A 23,859-nucleotide genomic window follows, 5' to 3' on the forward strand; every position below is an offset into this window, starting at 1 on the left:
TAGAAAAATTATCTGTCTTTTTAACCCCCCATAGTCCCTACCTCCTGATAAAATCTGATAAGGATATCAAAGACCAGCTTTGACACCACAGGGTAAACTGAGGCAGGCAGCAAGGTATGGGGTTTATGATCACAGTCAGTGCTGATCTGAGCTTACTGAGTCAGCTGGCTGGGTTTGGTGCTGATAGCCACCAGTGATTAGAGAAATCACCTGCTGCTGCTACTGGCAACTAGTGATTAGAGAAATCACTCAGTAGACTTTTGTGCAAGGAAGCAAACCTTGATTCATTGGGACTAGGCACTCCCAATGGCCAGCAAGAAACTCTACATTCCTTTAACTCTTAGGGGTCATCAAGAAAGAAATGGAAAGAGAAAATTCACACACACACACACACACACACACACACACACACACACACACACACACACTGAGTGGTTGAAGCAAAGCAAGCATCAACAACTTCACACATATGCATCCATCCATCCATCCATCCATCCATCCATCCATCCATCCATCCATCCATCCACCCACCCACCCATCCATCCATCCACCCACCCACCCACCTTGAATGAATTTCACAAAGTTCAAACAAGCAGGTACTAAGTATTTTACACATATACACATTTGGGGGATGGAAATAGGCTTCAACACATACTTTATTTTTCTCCCACAACTTATATATCCTAGCAAAATCTTTCAAGCAATATAGAATGATAACATGATTACATTGTATTTTTCTTCTAGTGAATGACTAATGAAAAAACAGTATGTTCCCCATAACTTTACATGGTAAAACACCACATGGTAAGGGTAAAGAAAACAAACTATTCCCAAGAATATACATATATTTGTAACTTGTTTCAGGTTGACTAAGTGTGAACAGCAAAATATTTTTCTCAGCCAGTCTTTCTTACTAGCAAGCAGCAATTTGTGTTTACAAAGGATCAATTGATTTAGCTTAAAAAGTATTCTTATAATAATCTGAGAAGAATCACATATCCAAACTTTTATATAGTCAGCCATATTTACTTTAAATTCTCACAATACACATCTACTCATCAGCAACTTTTATTAAATCATATCAGGAAGCTGAGGGCAGAAATAGGTTTAAGAAGTCAACCATCACCAGTTCAGCCTCAGTGAGAGTCAGATCAGCTAGTGCTGCCATTGTTCTTGTTCCCGGACCTCAAAAAGTCACTGGTTTAACTGTTAAGAGTGTGCCTTTTGCACATCAGAATCAGTTGTCAAAACATCACAACCTAGCTTCACTAACAACTTTATTTTTCCTAATTTTTTTAAGGGTGATGATCATTGGTGACAATCTACATCTGTAAATTCTCTCCTAGGAAGTGACTGAATGATTAATCTGTTTCAGCAGCAATGCCTGAAAGATATCAAACTGGATTATTATGAGTGCCAGTGACACTGCCCAGTGAGGGCCTGGAAACCCCCTTAGAGTTTTCATACAATTCTTAGATTAAGAGGGGTGTGAAGGCAACAGGCAGAGCAAAACTCACCAAAGCATGAAGTCCTCAGAACATTTAGTCCTTGAGGTCATGTATCCCAGTGACATGCCCAACATGACTGCGCTAACCAGTAGGCTGTATTCCCTGAGCAGTGAAAGCTGTTCACTGTTCCTCCTGCATGGGCCTCAGCAAAAATCCAAGTAAAGTACTTTACAGACTGTGTGCTATCTCTTGTGATCCTCTTAGAAACTGTGAGATGTCTTTTTAGGACAACACAAGTAGACAAGTTAAAGCTACTACAGACAGAAAGATGCAGCAAGTTGGATCCAAGATCTAAAGATAGAACTATTACAAGATCAAATGTGTTTCTAAAACTCATTTGCTTTGGAAAAAAATCACATTTAATTTAAAAAATATACATCACTTGTATCCAGACTTAGTATATCTTTAGTACCTAACAAGCTTGCCTCAGATGATCTGGCAGTACAAACAGCATCCTTCAAGAAAGAATAGAAAGTTCCCAGATTGCTCAATCTGTGACATATTTGGCAAGTGGTCTTTCTATATCTGTCCACACCATCCATGTGGGTTGCCAACAGGCTCTTGAGTTTCCTGAATCCATAAGATGTCCTGCTATGAGGAGCAACAGTCATATGGGGGTCCTGTTACCTGGGTAACTGTAGAGAACTATGGAGTTGGTCTGGCCTAGCTGCCTTGAGAGGTATATGTTAAAGGTTTTTCAGGTTAAAACAGGCAGTGTTGAAGAAGTGACATTTGTTTGTAGAATGTGGTGATTTGTGTATGCTTGTCCCAGGGAATGGTGCTATTAGGAGATGCTAATATAGCCTTGTTGGAGTAGGTGTAGCCTTGTTGAAGGAAATGTGTCACTGTATAGGTGGGCTTTGAGACCCTGCTCCTAGCTGTCTTTATAAGTGTTACCTTGGTCATGGTGTCTATTCACAGCAATGGAAAACCTAAGACATAGAAGTTCTATGAACTTTGTTGCTGGAGGAAGGAGGTAAGAGGGACGTCATCAGTTGATAAAATTCATTAGAGAACTTCAGTCATCTTTCCCTGAAAAGAAGTTGGTCCTTGTTAGAAAAACAAAAAACAGCAACAACAAAAAAATTCAGAGAATATTTGATGCAAAGGGGCCAGAGGAAATTCCTAGTGATGCTTTTCAGTTTTGCAAAGAAAGGAAACAATACTAGATTTGACACAGTTAAAACTAAAACTGAACCAAGAGGTAGTGGTGCATGCCTTTAATCCCAGCACTCAGGAGGCAGAGGCAGGAGGATTTCTGAGTTTGAGGCCAACCTGGTCTTCAGAGTGAGTTCCAAGACATCCAGGGCTATACGGAGAAACCCTGTCTCAAACCACCACCACCCCAAATAAAAAAGTAAAAGCAAAATAAAAATATAAATAAGATCTGGAAAAAGCAAGACTAACACTGGCAATAAAATCCAAATTAGAACCTAAAGATATAGTATTTACTGCCTCTCTGTGACAAGGTGGAGGATCTTTTTGTTTTTTGTTTTTTTCCTTCTTCTTATGATCACTCCCTTACCTCCAGCTCCAATTTCTCTGCTCCTAAAACTTGTGAATCAAGTCCAGTTCCTCATAGCATGGACACTTTTTTCATTGCTTTCCTTCTTTCTGAGGTTGATGAGGAGGTTTTACAATCTTCAAGAGAGAATTAACTCCTTTAATGTCAGGGTACAAGTCTCCCAGACAAGAGATTTTGCATGAAGCCTGAGAGATGGTAAAAGATATGACAAGATTTTCTCTTTCACCAGTGAGTAAAACACCTGATCCTAAGAATCTAGAGCAAAAAGTTAAAAAGTATATACACATTTCATTTAAGAATTTTAAGAATTTTAAGCAAGCTTGTGGCCTCAACAGATTAAGATAGAAGTCATCTACCCTAGAATTCCCCTCATGTGCTTTAAATGAGGCCCATGAACTCACTTTGGGGTCTCCATCTTGGACTGAGAGACCCCCCCAGCATGCTGGACTTCTTGCAGAATAAAACAGTCTTTGTGTTTCCATTCTATTTGAGTCCTGGATACCATTCTTCAACAAATCATAAATCACACCCAGGATTTGCTAGAGACCCCCTGATTCAAAGAGTGAAGTGTTTTTCTGATCGGTAATTCTGGGCACCCAGTTGTCTTTTGTCTTGTCCATCTCTGTGTTTGCGCTTCACGTTTAATCTTTCTGTTTGAGGCCTATAGGGACAAAGTGGATGCATATTTTGTCAACTGGCCTGAGGCAATTGAGGACACTCCTGAACCTCTACTAGAAGCAGAACTTGCTAGTTCTCATCTGAATTCTGAACTAGCTGTGTGTCTATAGGCCTCCCATGCACAGGGAGAGAGATCATCTTAGACAGCCTTTTGGTTTTGGTTTCCCAGGAATATCCTCCTGTTTCTGTCTGTGTTGTATTATGTTTGTGCTTTTTGTCCTCTTGTACAAATTTTTCTTTGATTCCTAGAAAGGGACAGGCACAGTGCATCTCACTGGGCTTGTCCTTAACCATTCTAAGGACTTTCAATGAGTTGCAAAAGACTTGGGTCTGGTTGTTTGTCCTGAAAACTAACCATCATTGTAGGAATAAATGGCCCACCTCTGATCTAAGGAAACTTTCCACTCCCCCTCCCTCATCATTTACAGGGTGAAGGCTTACTTTATGAGAGTTGGGGACCAAGTGCCATACATTACCACATGGCAATACCAGGTTGAGAAGCCCGCTGTTTGAATGAGACCTTTTTTGTTATGGCCCTTGCTCCCCCTTTCTACTCCCCAGGAGGATCTCTGTCCAGCTCCTTATATTTCTACCCATGTCCAGCCAGCACAGGCAGAGGAAGGAGCAGCCCCTGACTCCCCTTGAAGTCCACCTCACACTACCCAGAGGGCCAAGTCTACTACAGTCTTACCTCTCTGGGCTACAGGGCCCCAAATGCAAGCATCTAATTGGAAAGCTACTATGGTCTTTAGCATAATTGGCTGGTGCTGGGACTCAAACTGTAAAATTAATTTCTATTTCCCTCTATATTGGTGATCATTAGGCAGGTGTGGGCTTGTAACCTGGGGGTGCAGATCTGTTGGGATAATAACCTGGAGTAGCTGGTCTTGTTCAGGGTGTAACCTGGAAACTCTGATCTTGTTGGGGTGAGAGCCTAGAGACTGGAGCTAGGCTTGGGTTTTGTTGGGGCAAAGTAACTTGGAAACTAATGCCAGGTAGGAGCGTGTTAGTTTACCTGACTTCAAACTTAGGTCAGGTTCTCTAAAATGGAGTCTGAATTTAAAAGATTTTGGTCTCTCCACCTACTTACTGCCTTTGAAGAGGCACTGTATGAGGACTCAGATGAGTACCTGTGGGCACATCCCCAAATAAATGTGCTCCAGTATGTATTGAGAGCTCCAGACTTGGAGACATGTCAGGAGGCCACTTGATGCCTCCTACAGGAATAGAGTCAACTTGGCTACTGAGTATCTGCTAAGAAAGCCCAGCTTTGTCAACTTAAGGTCACCTACATATTCAAAGGGGACTGACTGACCAACACATGCTGTCATACACCAGGAACAAACCAAACTTAACATCTCAGTTACATAACCCAAAGGCAAGTACAGAAATTTCTGGGATATGATGGGTTTGAAGACTTTGGGTGCCAGGGTTCACTGAGTTAGCCAAACTGTTCTATGAGGACTCTCAGGGCCAAGAAGACAACATAGAACGGACCCTTGAGATGGACATGGCTTTTAAGACTCTAAGAAGAGCCTTATTGGAGATGACTGCTTTGGCCCTCCTGAAGATTCACAAACCTTTCCACCTGTATATGGATGAGAGAAAGGGGATAGAAAAGGGGGTGGCTCACCCAAACTTTGGGATCATAGAAAAGATCTGTGGCTTATTTATCTAAGAAGCTGGACCCGGTGGCCCAAGGATGGCCAGTCTACCTCTAGATCATAGTTTCCAGCATCCTGCAAGACAAGGATGCTGACAAAATAACCACATGGCAGGAACTTATCACCACCCCCAATGCTATTGAGGGGACCCTCTGGAATCCACCCAGCCGGTGTGCCAGACTGGTGCACTTTCAGGCTCTACTTTTGAATTCCCCTCACATAAGATATAACCGGTTCACCATCTGCCTTAAAGCCAGCCACCCTGCTATCTGATCCACCCTCAGACATGCAGCATGATTGCTCTATAGTACTGGGATACATCCAGAATGTCAGGCCAGACTTGATTGTCATACTCTGGTCAGATGAGGGATGAATATACTTAATGGATAGGAGCAGCGTCATCCAGAATGGAATCAGACATGCAGGGGCAGCAGTAATGGGCTTGGACTCTGTTATTTGGACAACTGCTTTGCTGCCAGGAACTTCAGCCCACAAAGCTGAACTAAAGGATCTAACCCAGGCTTTAAAACTGGAAGAGACATAGATGGTTATTCACTGCTGAAGGAAAAGCCATCAAAAATAAGGAGGGAATACTTTGTTACAATTATCAAAAAAACAAGACCTGTACACATATAGAGATATTGTGAATGTGAGAGAATTGTAGGATGTGAGTCATTCTGTTCCCCAAGTGAGTCCTGCCAATACTTCATAGCTTAAGCTCCCTTAAAAATGCACTTAGACGCCGGGCAGTGATGGCGCGTGCCTTTAATCCCAGCACTTGGGAGGCAGAGGCAGGTGGATTTCTGAGTTTGAGGTCAGCCTGGTCTACAGAGTGAGTTTCAGGACAGCCAGGGCTATACAGAGAAACCCTGTCTCAAAAAACCAAAAGAGAGAAAAAGAAGAAAAAAAAAAGAGAGAGAAAAGAAAGAAAGAAAAGAAATACAGGAGAACACAGGTAAACAAGTAGAAGCCCTTAAAGCAGAAAAAAGCCCTAAAAGAATTCCAGGAAAAGCAGGGCATGGTGGCTCACACCTTTAATCCCAGCACTCTGGGAGGCAGAGGCAGGTGAATTTCTGAGTTCAAGGCCAGCCTGGTCTACAAAGTGAATTCCAGACCAGCCAGGGCTATACAAAACCCTGTCTCAAAAAAAAAAAAAAAAAAAAAAAGGAAAAAAAAAAAAGAATTACAGGAAAACACAAATCAAACAGGCGAAGGAATGGAACAAAACCATGCAGGATCTAAAACTGGGAATAGAAACAATAAAGAAATCACAAAGAGAGACAACACTGGAGACAGAAAACCTAAGAAAGAGGACAGGAGTTATAGATAACTTTCCACTAATCCAGCCCTACAGAGGATAATAGAAGGAAATGTCCAATACAAGAAGGGATACTACACCCAAGAAAAAGCAATAAATTGATCTTTTCACAACAACCCCAAAAGAAGATAGCTACAGAAACATAATTTCACCTCTAAAAACAAAAATAACAGGAAGCAACAATCACTGGTCCCTAATATTTTTCAACATCAATGGATTCAATATTCCCCAATAAAAAGATATGAGCTAACAGGGTGGATACAAAAAAAGGACCCAGCATTTTGCTGCACACAGGAAACATACCTTACTGATAAAGACAGACACTACCTCAAAGGCTGCAAAAAATTTTCTAAGCAAATAGTCCCAAAAAAACAAGCTGGAGTAGCCATTCTAATATCCAATAAAAGAGACTTTCAGCCAAAAGTTATCAAAAAAGATGGAAAAGGCCACTATATACTCATCAAAGAAAAATCCACCACAATGAACTCTCAATTCTGAACATCTATGCCCCAATTGCAAGGGCACCCACATTTGTAAAACAAATGTTACAGAATTTCAAAGCACACATTTAATATCACACAATAATAGTAGGAGATTTCAACACTCCACTTCTAACAATGAACAGATTGTGGAAAAAGAAATTAACCAGAGACATGGTGAAAATAAAAGAAGCTATGAACCAAATGGACTTAACAGATATTAAAGAACATTTCACGCTAAAAGAAAATAATATACCTTTCTTCTCAAAAATCGACCAAAACAAACCTGAACCAATACATGAACACTGAATTAATTCCATGTATACTATCAGACAACCACGAACTGAAGCTGGTCTTCAATAACAACAAAAACAACAGAAAGACCACATACATATGGAAGCTTAACAACTATCTACTCAATGATAACTTGGTCAGAAGGAAATACAGTATTTAAAGACTTTTTAGAATTTAGAGAAAATGAAGGCACAACATATCCAAACGTATGGGACACAATGAAAGCAATGCTAAGAGGAAAACTCATAGCTCTGAGTGGTCCATAAAGACACTGGAGATATCATACAGTAGTAGGTTAACAGCACATCTGAAAGCTCTAGAACAAAAAGAAGCAAATACAGTCAAGAGGAGTAGATGGCAGGAAATAATGAAACACAGGGCTGAAATCAACCAAGTAGAAACAAAGAGACCTATACAAAGAATCAACAAAACCAGGAGCTGGTTCTTTGAGAAAAATCAACAAGATAGATAAACCCTTAATCAAACTAACTAAAGGGCACAGAGACAGTATCCAAATTAACAAAATCAGAAATGAAAAGGGAGACATAACAACAGAAACTGAGGAAATTCAAAAAAATAATCAGATCCTACTACAAAAGTCTATATTCAGCAAAACAGAAAAATATAGATGAAATGTATGATTTCTAGATAGATACCAGGTGGCTAAGTTAAATCAGGAACAAATAAACCACCTAAACAGTCCCATAACCCCTAAGGAAATAGAAGCAGTCATGAGAAGTCTCCCAACCAAAAAAAAAAGCCCACCGCCAGATGGTTTTAGTGCAGAATTTTATCAGACTTTAAAGACCTAATACAAATACTTCTCAAACTATTTCACAAAATAGAAATAGAAGGAACATTAACCAATTTTTTCTTTTTCTTTTTTTTAAAAAGATTTATTTATTTATTTATTTTATTATATGTAGGTACACTGTAGCCGTCTTCAGACACTCCAGAAGAGGGAGTCAGATCTCATTACGGGTGGTTGTGAGCCACCATGTGGTTGCTGGGATTTGAACTTCAGACCTTCGGAAGAACAGTCGGGCGCTCCTACCCACTGAGCCATCTCACCAGCCCCTAACCAATTTTTTCTATGAAGCCACAGTTACACTGATTCCTAAACCACAAAAAGACCCAACAAAGAAAGAGAACTTCAGACCAATTTCCCTTATGAATATCGATGCAAAAATACTTAAGAACACATCAAAACCATCATTCTCCATGATCAAGTAGGCTTCATCACAGGAATGCAGGCATGGTTCAATATATAGAAATTCGTCAAAGTAATTCACTATACAAACAAACTCAAAGGAAAAAAAAACACATGAACATTTCATTAGATGCTGAAAAAGCCTTTGCCAAAATATAACATAACACCCCTTTATGTTAAAATTATTGGAGACATCAGGAATTTAATAAATTTAATAAAGTTTTAAGGTCCATACCTAAATATAATAAAAGCAATATACAGCAAACCAATAGCCAACATCCAACTAAATAAAGAGAAACTCAAAGCAATCCCATTAAAGGCCACTCTCTCCCTACCCAATCAATATAGTATTCAAAGTTCTAGCCAGAACAATTAGACAACAAAAGGAGATCAAAGGAATACAAATTGGAAGGAAGAGGTCAAAACATCACTATTTGCAGATGATAGGGTGGTATACTTAAGTGACCCCCAAAAATTCCAAGAGAGAACTCCTAAAGTTGATAAACAAATTCAGCAAAGTGGCTGGATATAAAATTAACTCAAATAAATCAGTAGCCTTCCTCTACTCAAAGGATAAACAGGCTGAGAAATAAATTAGGGAAATAACACCTTTTACAATAGTCACAAATAATATAAAATACCTTGGTGTGAATCTAATCAAGCAAGTGAAAGATCTGTATGATAAGGATTTGAAGTCTTTTGGATATTGGCACTCTGAAGTTTATTTGGTTATTAGTTCTTTTGAAGAAAGAAATTGAAGAAGCCCTCAAAGATGGAAATATCTCTCATGCTCATGGATTGGCAGGATTAATGTAATAAATATGACCTTCTTACCAAAAGCAATCTACAGATTCAATACAATTCCCATCAAAATTCCAATTCAATTCTTCACAGTTAGAAGGAGCAATTTGCCAATTCAATTGAAGGGAAGATCTTGATCTTGTGGAGGTTTAATGCCCCAGCACAGGGGGCTGCTGGATGGATGAGTGGGGGAGCACCCTCATAGAGGTAAAGGAGAGGGAAGAAAGAGAGATTGTGGGATGAGGGGTAGGGAGGATGGCTTATGGAGAGATAACCAGGAAGTAAGATATCATTAAATATGTAACAAATGGAATGATTAATAAAAGAAGAACAACAATAACTACAACAAAACTATAAAAAGCGGAAAAATGCAGGGAATAGAGATACTCACTCAATGTAGTTGGAACTCTAAATTAGTACATTCACTTGGAAATCAGTGTGGAGAATTCTCAAACAGCTATAAAAATAAATCTACCATATGACCCAGTTATACCATTCCTTGGTATATGTCAAGGAACTCAATACTATACTTCACAGGCACTTGCTCAGCCCTGTTCATTGCTACTCAATTCATAATTACTACTTATTCATTTCATGGATAAGAAATACAAACATTCTAAAGACTCACAGCCAATTAATAATGAAAATGTAAAACACAGACACTATGGGATACTATTCAGCTGTAAATACAAGGAAGTCATAAACTTTGCAAATAAATGGATAGACCTAGGAAAGATAATATTTTGATATATGACTCGAAACAAGTAATATGATAGGGGAAATAGGAAGTGGGGCATTCAAAAAAAAAAAAAAGGAAGAAGAGGGTAATAAATACAGGGGAGAGAATTAGATTAAAATAAAACAAACAATATAGATGTCTGAAAAATACACGAAGATTCCAAAAATCTAAAATTCAAGTAATTCACTGTATAAAAACTTGTGTATTTTAATGAACTTTTCTGATCTATCCTGAGAGTGCTATCTCCAAGTGTAAAGACCACTTATCAAAAACTTCTTTTTTTTTAAATTTCAAAAACAAAAGCCTTATCTATTTATGTATATGAGTACACCATTCTTCTATTTGGACACATCAGAAGAGAGCATCAGATCCCATTACAGATAGTTGTGAGCCACTATGTGTTTGCTGAAAATTGAACTCAGTATTTTTTGAAGAGCAGCCAGTACCCTTAAATGCTGAGCCATCTCTTGAGCCCCTAAAAAAGTTTTAAGGAGCTAAAGGCTAAAGGCTTAGAGGTTAAGAGTACTGGTTGCTCTTCCAAAGATCCTGAGTTCAATTCCCAGTAACCAAATGGTGCTTCATAACCATCTGTAATGGAATCTGATGCCCTTTTCTGGCATACAGGATTCATGCAGGCAGAATACTGAATAAATAAAAATAAATAAATACAGAATAAAGAATAAATAAATCTTAAAAAAAAGTTTTAAGCTATACCCTTATATTCTCTGTAATGGGAGGTATATCCAATTTAAACATAAGGACAATCTCTGAGGTATTATTCATCTGAGATTAATGGTCTGTTGAAGAATACAAATAAAATAGAATGCATTCTTTACAAATATGTGAATCTTTTGTTTAGATTCAGTGATACTTTTCATCTACTCAAAGCATTTTCTTTTGTGCTTGAGTGTTTATGTGTATGCTTTGTATATTTATAATAATGGATGTGCCCTTGTACACAGCTGCTTGTAAAGGCCAAAGGTCAACCCTGGCATTCTGCAGGACCCATCACCTTGTTTGCCAAATTGACCAGAATAGCTATCAAGTAAACACCAGAAATCCAGTTCAAACATTTTAGCAAGAAAATCCTTATATTCAAACAAACTGCAAATCAGCCAATGGAAAATAAAGATTTTAGTATTTATACAAAAGTTTTTATTTGCTCTGATTTGCAGTACTTAATCTTTTGTTGTCTTAAATTCTTCAAAGCTAAGTAATTTCCAAGATCAACATAAATTTAACTTAGTGGATTTATCTAGAATTCAAAAATAAATCTTAGTTTCTTCTGGGCAAATGCTAAAAGTGTGCAACACCACACCTAGTTTTTTATATGGGTATCAGGGAAACTATACTCCTCTAAATATATATTTAAAATAAATTTCCAATACAAATGTAAAGTTTTTCAGTTTAGTGGAGTACAAAAAAAAATTCAAGTATATCCTTATAATTTTCTGAATTTTCTTGATGTCTGCTGTAGTCTCTCCCTTTTCATCTCTAAATGTTATACTTCATATAACTGTAATCAATAAACACATTTTTGAGCCGGGCATGGTGGCTAACGCCTTTAATCCCAGCACTCAGGAGGCAGAGGCAGGCGGATTTCTGAGTTTGAGGCCAGCCTGGTCTACAAAGTGAGTTCCAGGACAGCCAAGGTTATACAGAGAAACCTGGTCTCAAAAACAAAAAAACAAAACAAAACAAAACAAAAAAAAAAACCCCAAAAAACCAACCAACCAACCAAAAAAAAAAAAAATAAAACCCTCATTTTTGAATTCTAGATACATTCACTAAGTGAAATTAATGTCGATCTTAAAAATTACTTAGTTTTGAAGAATTTAAGAATACTTTATACTTAAAACTTCACATTTAATATTGTTTACATTTGTGTGTATGGCAACTATGTGAACCCATTGGAGTCAGTTCTCTCCTACTTGAATATGGGATCCAGTGACAAATCTTAATTAAGTTGGAAGGATTTCAAAGCAAGTGCTTTATCCACTAAGCCATCCCACCATACTTACTACATATGTTTTAACAAAAATTATAACAGTTTGTTTCTTATTTCTAGTCATCAGCCATGAATACTTGCAAATTGTCTAATAATTCATATATTTATGACCTTACTGTTTCTGTGATGACATTATAATGCAATCAAGCTAGTTTACTACCAATAACTAAAAATTTTGTTTTGTAATTTATGCGATTTCATTTAGAATCTTCATCCATTCTTCACAAAAGATTTTTAAAAACATGTTGGAAAGAACAAATAATAAAATGAGAATGTAAGGCAAATACCTCAAAAAACAGAAGAAAATAGGGATGTCTTTGCTAAACTAAGCTTTTAAGTAAAAATATGAAATAAAGCCTTCATAGACCTTGTTAAGATTTACTAATAATAAATTTTAATGCGTAAGTCTCCCAACACACACCAGATTGAACAAGCAGGAATACATGGAATTTCAAAATTATCTGTTTTAAAAGTTCCTAGGAATATTAAACTCTAAAATAGAGATCATCATTGCAATGAACTTTTCCATTAAAGCAAAACTCTAAATGATAAGCACTTGTCAAATCTATGTTTCTTATAAAAAAATCTTAATTTACCTTTATTTTCTACCCTTAAAAAATATTTCTGACAGCAACTACTTGTCATTTCATAAGGTGTAACCTAATCAGACTAAAAGACACTGATGGTCTTTAAAAATAAGCATACCTATTTTGTAAGCAAATACCTTCAAAAACTTTCAGCCATAAAAAATTGAAAAATTGTGATTTTCTTGTTGAGTGAAATACTGAGATCTCTACATACATACATGTGTTGGCAGACTTAAATACATATATTCATTAACTTTGAAAAGGAACAAAGATTGGAACTATATAATCTTCAAAACTCAAACATTGAAAAATTCTTTATACACTAAATAATTTTAATAAGAGTTTATGTACAATACTAAGTAGCTTTATTTACACATATAAAAATTAATTGTGGCATTTAAAATTATACAACTCCTTAGTATTTAATGGCAAGTAAATCTAGAAAAAAATAACATTCAATTCACAAGGATTTTCCAGCAATATACATATATATGTATATATGTATGTATGTGTATATATATATATATGTACATATATGTATACATACATATATACACATATATATATGTATTTATGAATAGTTTGAGTTTGTGTCAAGATTCAAAACAAAACAAAAAACCATCACTTTGAAATTATTTATATGCAACCTATAATCTTTTTACCAGTCTGTTAATATTTTTATTTTGTAATCACATGAAATCAAGACTTCAAAACAATAGTGACAGAGCAATATAAACCTTTTTCATATTATTTTGACTTTAGCAAAAAATTGGTAAAAGAAAAAATTTTTTTTCAATTTGTTAGTTATCTTAAAAAGAAGTAGCCAAATAAGATACTATTTGATTCTAAACAAAAAATTTGGGGTAACTTACAAGCATAAAGAAATCTGTCATCCAGGAAATGGAGATATAAAAAGTTGTTTTCCAGGTATTTGTTTGTGTCAAAATGTTATTTCTGGCAGATATATACAAATCATGTGACTATTACTATTAACTTTTAATTATGAAATACATTTGGGTCAACTTTGTAAATCTTGGAATAGAAGTAATGCTCTGTTTAGTCTCCTGATTCTCTACTCTTGAAAGGTTGCATAAATTTAGCTTTGAGATAGCAGTCTTATGAGAATAACAAGAAAATAAGTAGTATATTTCAAGAAGAACAAACGCCTCAGTATTTCTGGAACAATATTAAGATGCAGAAGATAACGAAGGAGCCTACAAATAAAAAAAAATATTGTTTTGTTACATAAGCTTGTAAGTATTCTGTAGCTCAAAGCCATAAATGAATACTAACAGCCTGTTTATGCTTGAGTTGAAAAGTAATCTTAATGATCAGTCAAATGAGAATTCATACTGAATATAGTTCCCAAGATTCCACTACCAAAATTTCCATCATTTTTTCTGTAGTTTACCACTTAATCAAAACTTTTTAAGTATTATTTAGTTAAGTTTTTAAAATTCTGAATGTACAATGTGAAATTTAATAAACATTCTATCAGCTACTTACTGGCATGATTATATAGAAACATAATTTGTGTTTCTATTCTGTAATTTATTTTAAAAACTCCATTTGTTCTTTAATTTCCTCATCCAAAATGACTTTCAACAACAAAAATCTAAAAATAAATTTCCAATGTAGAAATAAAGTTCCTAAAATAATATCTATAGCTGAAATTGTATTTCTAGAGACACAACTCCTGGAAGTAGGAATAAATGCTATCTCAAAAAAATATTTTACTGAAATTAAAAACTGCAAATTTTGAAGATGGCATACAAACATACATGTAGGCAAAACACCCAAATATAATATAAACCTAAGCATATCTAAAACAAAACCAAACCCCAAAACAAAAACCCACAACCAAAGAAACTGAGCAAGTAATCAAATACTGAATGTTGACAAGAACATCACAGACTATTTCCATGAAAATAATAGCATTAGGAAGTATTACATTTTAAATAAATCAATTAGATTAAAAGTATTACTTCCATTTGGATAATTACTACAGAAAAATGAGTTAATTCTATCAACTAGGGTCAACAACATACATGTATATTATAAAAAGCAGGAGAAATTTTTAAAATTTAACTGTGATACCATTCTGTGATATATATATATATATATGTATACACACACATACACACACACCTATATATATATATATATATACACTGCTCCTTTATAACCCAGTTAAGTATATAGTGACATTTTAAATCACTTACTAATGTAAATTGGTCATAGACTTGAATCAGGTCCTCCATTTTGTATTGTTCTAGCACTACAAAATTTTCCAAATTTCCACTTGTTTTTCGTGCACAGTTCTGACAATGTACTATATATGTCTTTTGAGAATTGCTTTCATTAGTGACAAAAAGTAAATTAAAAACTTCCACCTATTTTAACACAAGAGAAAGGGACAAGATAGTTCTAATTTAAACATTTCGCTAGACAAAAATACAAAGAAAAAAGTCATTAAATCCAATGAGATGTCAATGAATATTTAACATAGACCTAAAAACACCGGAAACTATCTTTTCCAATGAAAGATTCACTTTAGGATAATTAACCAGTTTTTCTAAATAAGAAAGCTTATGTTGACTTCACAAGTATTAGTTTATTTATATGTATCTTAAACATCTGTATAGAGATACAACTTTTATTATTTTCCTTTTATTTTTCTAGTATGAGTCCTCATAACTTATTATTTCATTGTTTGTTTGTCTTCATCTTGGCTAAAAATGCTTTATCAGAAAAAAGAAAAAGCCAGTACAATCAAACAATATACTTCAATGAATATAATTTTTTGTTTTTCAAAATTAGGAAACCTTATGTGAATTTTAAAAAGTGTTTAGCTCTCATCTGTATATATTAATGAAACAAATACAAACAGAAGTGTATTTTGAGCTTTGACATGACAAGAACATTTTAGAAATAGTGAAAACTTACAAAAGTTCAGATACCATAACAAATAGGATTATAAAGATTATGTACTAGTACTAGGAATGATATAGATTCATTTTTCAGAAGAATAGAACAAGCTTTAATGTTTTGATCCCATCATAAGCTGTTCTATTGCAAGGTAAAAGCAGCACTCTACATAATTTATCAGTTTTTTAAATAATATATTTGATTATATTTTCCCTTTTCAGATGTTTCCAACTTCCCTAAACCATAAAATTGAATGTGTTTGGTAATCTTTGTTCCCATCTCAAAAAACAAACAAAACAAAAACCCCACACAACTAAACAAAAAAGCAAAACTGAAACAAAAAAAATCTAATAAAATATAAACTGTGCCTTTAAGTTCTTACACAAAAGTAGAACTCCCACTTACTTTTTATCTTACCATTTACAACCAATCATTTCATCTTTATATGTTTCTATAATTTCCAATAAGCTATTAACAATATTCTAGTATAGAATTTTTAAAAATTGAATCATGCACAACTTGTCATGGAGCTTTATCTGATCCAGTACCTTGTTGAATTTAGTTGTCATAAAGTTCATTTTTGAAAAATTTTTATGTATCTGTATTTTCACATGCATGCTGGTTGAATCTCTCATCATCAGACTTCCACTATCTAGTGGAAAATGCCCTTTTATTGTCCCCTTTATGCAAATATGTCTGAAAGTAATTCCAACGACTTGCAAATTAATGATATTTTTGTCTATACTGTCTCTGATTATCAAATACTTCAGTTATTTCAGTATCCTGGGTGTATTTTAATTATATCTGCTAATGTTGTTACTTAAGAATTTGAAGTCTACCTTGACCCAGAGATATATCTCACTAGTATGCCACTTGCCAATTCTATCACAAACATGATCCTCTACCCCGGACAAGACACTATTTTCACTCACTGCTTACCCATACTCCTTTCTTCATCCTCTGAATATTCACAAAGCCTAGAATATAACAATGTACTTTGGCTGGTGAAACTGAACTCTACCCTCAAAGAAAGTTAGATGCTCCGAGACCTGTGTGACCATCTATGTGAATCAGAAAAACCAGTTCTAAGTATTGAATAATTTATTTTGCCTAGTTTCATATTCAATATATATACTAGTGCCATAGTTGGTTGTTTGTAATTTGTTTTCTAATAAAATGAAAGCTTAAAAAAAAAAGAAACAACAACAACAACAAAAAAGCAACTCTTCCTTCTAGGGCTAAAAACCAAATCAAATCCTAATTATTATTCATGCTATGCATGTAAATGCTATCACTTGCGCCACATTTCTAGCCATGTGATGCTGTGACTAGAACCTTTCAACTCAGTTCAGGTATGGAATTATCTTTCTTCTTATTGGAACTAAAAGATTCTAGAATGCTCATCTACTTTAAGAAGTACTGTAAAGGTCTGTGATGGTTTCTATAAGCTTGGTCCAGGGAGTGGGCACTATTACAAGGTGTGGCCTTTGTTGGAGGAGGTGTGTCATTTTGAGTGTGGACTTTAATATCCTAGTCCCTAACTGCCTGAAAGCCAGTATTCAGTCTTCACTAGTACCCTTCAGATACTTTTGAAGGTGTAGAACTCTCAGCTCCTCCTGCACCATGCCTGCCTACATACTGACATGCTCCCACCTTGATGTTAATGGACTGAACCTCTGAACCTGTAAGCCAGCCCCAATTAAATGTTGTTCTTATAAGAGTTGCCTTGGTCATGGCGTCTGTTCACAGCAGTAAAACTCTAAGACAAGGGTTCAGTAACTACCTGCCTGGACTTGCACTACACTAAATCTATTTTGTCACCATCTGTACTTTTATTGTGTACTGATATCTTGAAATTCTGAGATAACTGTCATTTGGCAAGTAGTTAAGACTTGTATGCCTATTTAGGAGATCATTCTTGGCCAAAATATAGTGTAATATTTCATTTTTAGATAAGAATTTAAAATAATTGTAATGTGTAACTTTTGTAAAAAGCACAACAAAAAGATATTGATATCTTTTGAACCTTGTCTGGGTTCATTATGAGAGAATGCACCTAACCCACAGAGACTTGAAATACCAGGGTAGAGGGATGGGGGTGTTGGGGTTGGGAAGAACCACACACCCATCTTCTCTGAGAAGGGGATGGGGGAGATGGGTTAAAGGACTCTACCTGGGGGCAGGGGTGGGGGTGGGAGTGGTGGTGGAACAAATGGGAGGGGAACAGTGTTTGGAATGTAAGTAAGTAAGTAAATAAATAAATAAATAAATAAGACTGTGCATTTATAAACAAGAGAAACTGACCCTGATAAACTATTATATACCCAGTAACCCATTAGATATAAGGTGCAGACAAGAAGTTTTAGGGTTCAAAGCCACTGAACACTATATGAGATAAAATTTCAAAATTCAGATAAATCATTGAACTTATAACTCTTCAGATTCCAGACCAACTACCTGTAAGAAAGGATACTTACCTCACAGATGCTACAGTAAGGAGCTGGTTCATCATTTATCCTCCCATGCCACAAAACCTCTTTCCCTGCTGCAACAAGAGCTTCTCTCAAAGTCTGACAATGCTTTAGAATCTTGAGGAGACAATATCTATAATGGGTGAATTTTAAAGAGAAATTAAATACTGAATATTAAAAATCTAGCTTTCTCTGTCCCCTGCATCATATCTAGGTCTAGCTTAGCCAAACATCCTGGGTCCAGGCTCATCTGTGTAAGTCTGCATGATGCTACTAAGCTTTTATTCTTTCAAATTCTCAATCCAATCCCAAGTCTCACATAAAGAGTCCAAGGACTGGGGAATTTTATCTATGCCACCTCTAACTCCAAGGCCTGAGGCTATAACATACATCCTTAGTGCCCAGTGGCTCTGCCCCATCTACCAGCATTTGAAAATAAAGTATAGGCAATTAACACATGTTTCAATAAGGACTTTAAATAATAACAGCTAATCAGACTAGGTGAAAGGATTACAAAAAAATACCTGCGTCTTTCAGCCATTTACAAAAAAAAAAGAGAGAGAGAGAGAGAGATGCTGGAAGTAAGAACACAGATTAATTCCAAAGTAATTACTTCCCTGGTAGGTGATTTAAAAAACCCTACTTCTCTAATACAGAGACAAAAAAGTAAAGCTACAATAAATGGACTTAACAGATACCTTCAGAACATTTTACTCAAATACCAAAGGATATATATTCTTCTCAACAAGCCATGGAAACTTCTTCTCTAAAATAGAGCTTATTCTGGGACACTAGACAAACATTTAAAATTAAAAAAAAAAATTAAATACTTTCATGTAAACTATCTAACCATTAAAAAAAAACTTCAGTAAGTAGAAAAATTTATGGAGATTTAACTGTTACTCAAATGTGAGTGGGTCATATAAATATGGCACTAAATCTTTGGACAGGGACTTTAAAAATGGCTCAGTAAAAGACTGGCTGCTCTTCCAAAGGACCCAGGTTCAATTCCCATTATATACATGGAAGCTTACAACCATTTAGAACTCTAATATCAGGAGAGGATATGACCTTTTCTGGCCACCAAGGATACTTTTCACATATGGACAAAGATATACATGCAGGGCAAATCACCTTACACACAGAAATAAACAAAATAAAATTTAAAAAAAGATAAAACAACTGTGGGGTGCTATGGAGATGAATTAACAAGTAAAAGCACTTAGAGCACCTTTGGTTCTATTCCCAGCACCAGCATGGTAGCTCAAATCATCTGTAATTCTAGTAGAAAAGAAACCTATACCCCTCTCTATTTTAACAGGAACCAGAATGGTAAAATACACATACAATAAAAGTAAAATATGGCAGTGAGCAGCAGGTGGATGAGCACACACAGGGCTGGAGTGCGGGATGGGCAGGTAGTCCATGAGGGTGACTAGCAGGGACTCCTAGCTGTGAGGCTTATGGAACCTTAAGTAGCTACCTCCTGTAGCCAGTCAGGACTTCCAATGAAGTGATAAGGACACCAATCTACCAAAACTTTTGACTCATAATCTGTCCTGCCTATAAGAAGTTCAGGAACAAAGATGGTGCAGAGAGTGAGAGAATGGGCATTCAATGACTGGCCCAACTTGAGACCCAACCCACAGACAAGAACCAACCCCTGACACTATTAATGATATTCTGTGATGACTGCAGACAGGAGTCTAGCATAACTGTTCTGTGAGAAGCTCCACCCAGCAGCTGACCAAAATAGATGCAGATACCCACAGCCAAACATTAGACAGAGTTCAGGAAGTCTTGTGGAAAAGTTAGAGGAAGAACTGAGGGACCTGGAGGGCAGAGGTACACTATAAAAGAACCAACAAGGTAAACTAACAACCACCAACCAAAGAAAGAGTGAGTACAGGGCTAGACCTAGGTCCTGCATACACGCAGCATGTGCAGCTCGGTCTTTCTGTGGGACTCCTAACAACTTGAGCCAGGTCTCTTCCTAACTCTGTTGCCTGCTTGTAGATCCTATTCTTCTAACTGTGCTACCCTGTCTGGCTTCAGTGGGAGAGGATGTGCTTAGCTCTGCAGTGACTTAATGTACCAGGGTTGGATTGTAACCAGGGGTGGTCTAAACCTCCTCAGAGGTGAAGGCAAGAGGAAGAAGGCATGTGATGAGGGGAAATGGGAAAACAAAGGTGTTTGCTTGGGATACAGAATAAATAAATAAATAAATAAATAAATAAATAAATAAATAAATAAATAAATAAAGGGTGGGGGAACTAAATCACTAAAAAGAACTTCTGGAGTTAGAGAGCCCAGGTTTCAAATCACATTTATAAAATACAAATCCCCAACCATGCCTCAAGAGTTTGTTGAAGAACAAGGGTTGAAAATATTATAATAGCCAGAGAACAGAAAGTTTGCTATGCGACTATTTCCTAATATGTCCAAGCTACCCCCACAACATCTCTGTAACATAAATCCCCAAATATGAAATGAGCAAGGATGACAAAAGTAGGCATACAGGCAACTTAAGAAATGCTAAGGTCTAGAGAACATTTGTTTTCTCAAAGGAAGAAAACAATTGATTATCTAATACCAAGAGGTCATGCCTGAAAACAAACATACTACTACTATTATATACACTAAGCAACAATCTATTTAGCAGTATCATACACATACCACTGCCACTGCTGCCACCACTACCACCTACAGCAGCAACGATTAATGAAAAAGAGGCCATGAATCTGAAGAACAAAGGAGGATTTGGGAGAAAAAGGGAGAAATGATAAAATTATAATTTCAAATGATAAAAGAATTTAAATAAACCCTTTGATACACACTAAAAGCTCTAGAAGAGAAATTTACAGCTTTAAGTGTATACATTTAGGAAATCAGAAAGCACAAATAAATGACTTAGTAATGCTACTCAAAAAAAAAAAAAAGACAGTAATGCAACTCAAGAATTTGGACAAACAGGGCTGGAGGGAAGACTCAGCGGTTAAGAGCACTAACTGCTCTTCCAGAGGTCCTGAGTTCAATTCCCAGCAACCACATGATGGCTCACAACCATCTGTAATGGGATATGATGCCCTCTTCTGGAGTGTCTGAAGACAGCTACAGTATACTTACATATAATAAATAAATAAATCTATTTAAAAAAAAAGAATTTGGACAAACATGAGCAAACCAATAGATGGTAAGATACAATAAAAGTCACAGCGGAAATTAAAGAAATAGAAACAAAGAATGCAATGCAATAACTAATCTAAGTACTATTGGGGAAATACTTTAAAAAAAGTGTACTCCTTTAAGTTGGAAAACTTAAAGTCTACAAGCAATATTTCAAAAATTATTCAAAAGAAATAAAAACGGAATGAAAATAATCAAAAGTCCTTCAATGTAACCAGAATTACCATAAAATATACAGCAGGTGAAAACAAAACAAAACAACTGTGGAAAAAGACGTTCGTGGTTCTATTTACCAAGAAATTAAGGCCAACATTTGACATAAGGGACACCATAAAATCAAAAACATTTCCCCATAGCTAAGTAAACAACAAAGAGAAGAGAAGCCTCATAGAGTGGAAGAGAAGCTTGACCAACTATACATATGACAAAAAATTGATATAAAAAATATACAAAGAACTCAAAATACAAATGACCCAATACAATGTTTTCAAGAAGAAATGAAAATGGCTAAGAGTGCAAAAAGTATTGCTATCACTTTTAGCAATGAGTGAAAGGCAATTAAAATAACTTTGAGATTTTTCATCTTATGCCAGTAAAAATGACTAGAATCAATAACTGGTGATAAATGCTTAATGATGGGATTGCAAACTGGTATAGCCACTCTGGAAATAACTATGGAGAGTCCTTATGACTTGGCTATCCCATTCCTTGGTAAATATGAAAGTATTCAACATCCTGATTCACACATACTTGCTTAGTCATGTTTGTTACCATGTATTCATAATAGCCAAGACATGGAAGCAAGGTAAGTGTCCTTCAGCAGATGACTGGACAATAAAAATGTGGTGCATAAACACAATGGAATACTACTCAGCTATAGAGAAAAATGAAATCAGACTGAGTAGAAGACTGGAAGTTTAAGAGCTCTAACAGAGGTGTTTGGTTCCCAGCACCCATATTAACATGGGTCACATCCATCTGCTACCTTAGCTCCATGAAGATCTGCCCTCACACACAGATACAAACAAGTACATGTAACTAAAATTAAAATAATCTTTAAAAAAAGAAAGATGAGCACAGGGGAAAATTTTCTGAACAGAAAGAATACCAATGGCTTATGGTCTAAGATCAAGAATTGACAAGTGGGACCTCATAAAATTGCAAAGCTTTGGTAAGGCAAAGGACACTGTCAACAGGACAAAATGGCAACCAACAGACTGGGAAAAGATCTTTACCAATGCCACATCCTATAGAGGGCTAATATCCAATATATACAAAGAACTCAAAAAGTTAGCCTCCATAGAATCAAATAACTCTATTAAAAATGGGGTACAGAGCTAAACAAAGAATTATGAACTGAGTAATATCATATGACTGAGAATCACTTAAAAGAAATGTACAGCATCCTTAGTCATCAGGGAAATGAAAAACAACCCTGAGATTCTACCTCACTCCAGTCAGAATGGCTGAAATAAAAAACTCAGGTGACAGCAGAATCTGTCGAAATGTGAAGAGGAACACTCTTCCATTGCTGGTGGGATTGCAAGCTTGTACAACCACTCTGGAAATCAGTCTGGAGGTTCTTCAGAAAATTGGACATAGTACTACCCGAGGACCCAGCAATACCACTCCTGGGGCATATACTGAGAAGATGCTCTAATATGTAATAAGGACACATGCTCCACTATGTTCATTTCAGCCATATTTATAATAGCCAGAAGCTAGAAACAACTCAGATGTTCTTCAATAGAGGGATGGATACAGAAAACATGGCTCATTTACACAATTTACTACTCAGCTATTAAAAACAATGACTTCATGAAATTTGCAGGCAAGTAGATGGAACTATAAAATATCATCCTGAGTGAGGTAACCAGTCACAAAAGAGCACATATGGTATGAACTCACTGATAAGTTGATATTATCCATCCCATATATAGTCACCAAGCCTGGATGCTATTGTGGATACCCAAAGTGCTTGCTGACAGGAGCCTGATATGTCTGCCTCCTGAAAGGCTTTCCCAGAGCCTGATACAGACAGAGGCAGATGCTATACAAAAAGAAGTTCCACCCAAAAGTTCAGGATACCCAAGATTAAATTCACAGATCATAAGAAGCCTAAGAAGAAGGAAGACCAAAATGTGCTTTTTAGATGGGTGAACAAAATACTCACAGGAGGAAATACGGAGATAAAATGTGGAGCAGAGACTGAAGACCATCCAGGCCCCACCTGGGATCTATCCCATATATAGCCAGCAAACCCAGACATTATTGTGGATTCGGGGAAGTGCTTGATAATAGAAGCCTGATTTGGCTATCTCTTGAGAGGCTCTGTCAGAGCCTGACAAATACAGAGGAGGAAGCTCACAGTCAACCATTGAACTGAGCTTGGGGATCACCGATGGAGGAGATGGAGAAGGAACTGAAGGAGCTGAGGGGGTTTGCAGCCCAATGGAAGGAGTA

The 23,859-nt window shown here is 36.2% G+C and overlaps 1 protein-coding gene across 22 annotated transcripts in view; it reads right to left on the reverse strand.

Annotated features, from left to right (window-relative positions):
• Positions 1-638: 638 nt before the first annotated feature.
• Uty (ubiquitously transcribed tetratricopeptide repeat containing, Y-linked) overlaps positions 639-23,859 on the reverse strand; it is a 160,587-nt gene continuing 137,366 nt past the window's right edge. For 20 of the 22 annotated variants that reach the window (XR_001782882.2, XM_011248582.3, XM_030251565.1 and 17 more), the window contains 3 exons: positions 18,217-18,343; positions 15,034-15,204; positions 12,596-14,025 (listed from right to left, as the gene is read on the reverse strand). Coding sequence is in view for 20 of the 22 variants with exons in the window: in XM_011248582.3 (XP_011246884.1) it covers positions 13,999-14,025; positions 15,034-15,204; positions 18,217-18,343 (325 nt within the window). In the remaining 2 variants the exon portion in view is untranslated. Of the gene's footprint in view, positions 3,219-12,595; positions 14,026-15,033; positions 15,205-18,216; positions 18,344-23,859 lie in introns of those variants that run through there. The other 2 variants (XR_879400.3, XM_011248585.3) reach the window with 2 other exon arrangements.

This window comes from Mus musculus, chromosome Y (assembly GCF_000001635.26).
Source record: "Mus musculus strain C57BL/6J chromosome Y, GRCm38.p6 C57BL/6J".
NCBI classification, from domain to species: Eukaryota; Metazoa; Chordata; class Mammalia; order Rodentia; family Muridae; genus Mus; species Mus musculus.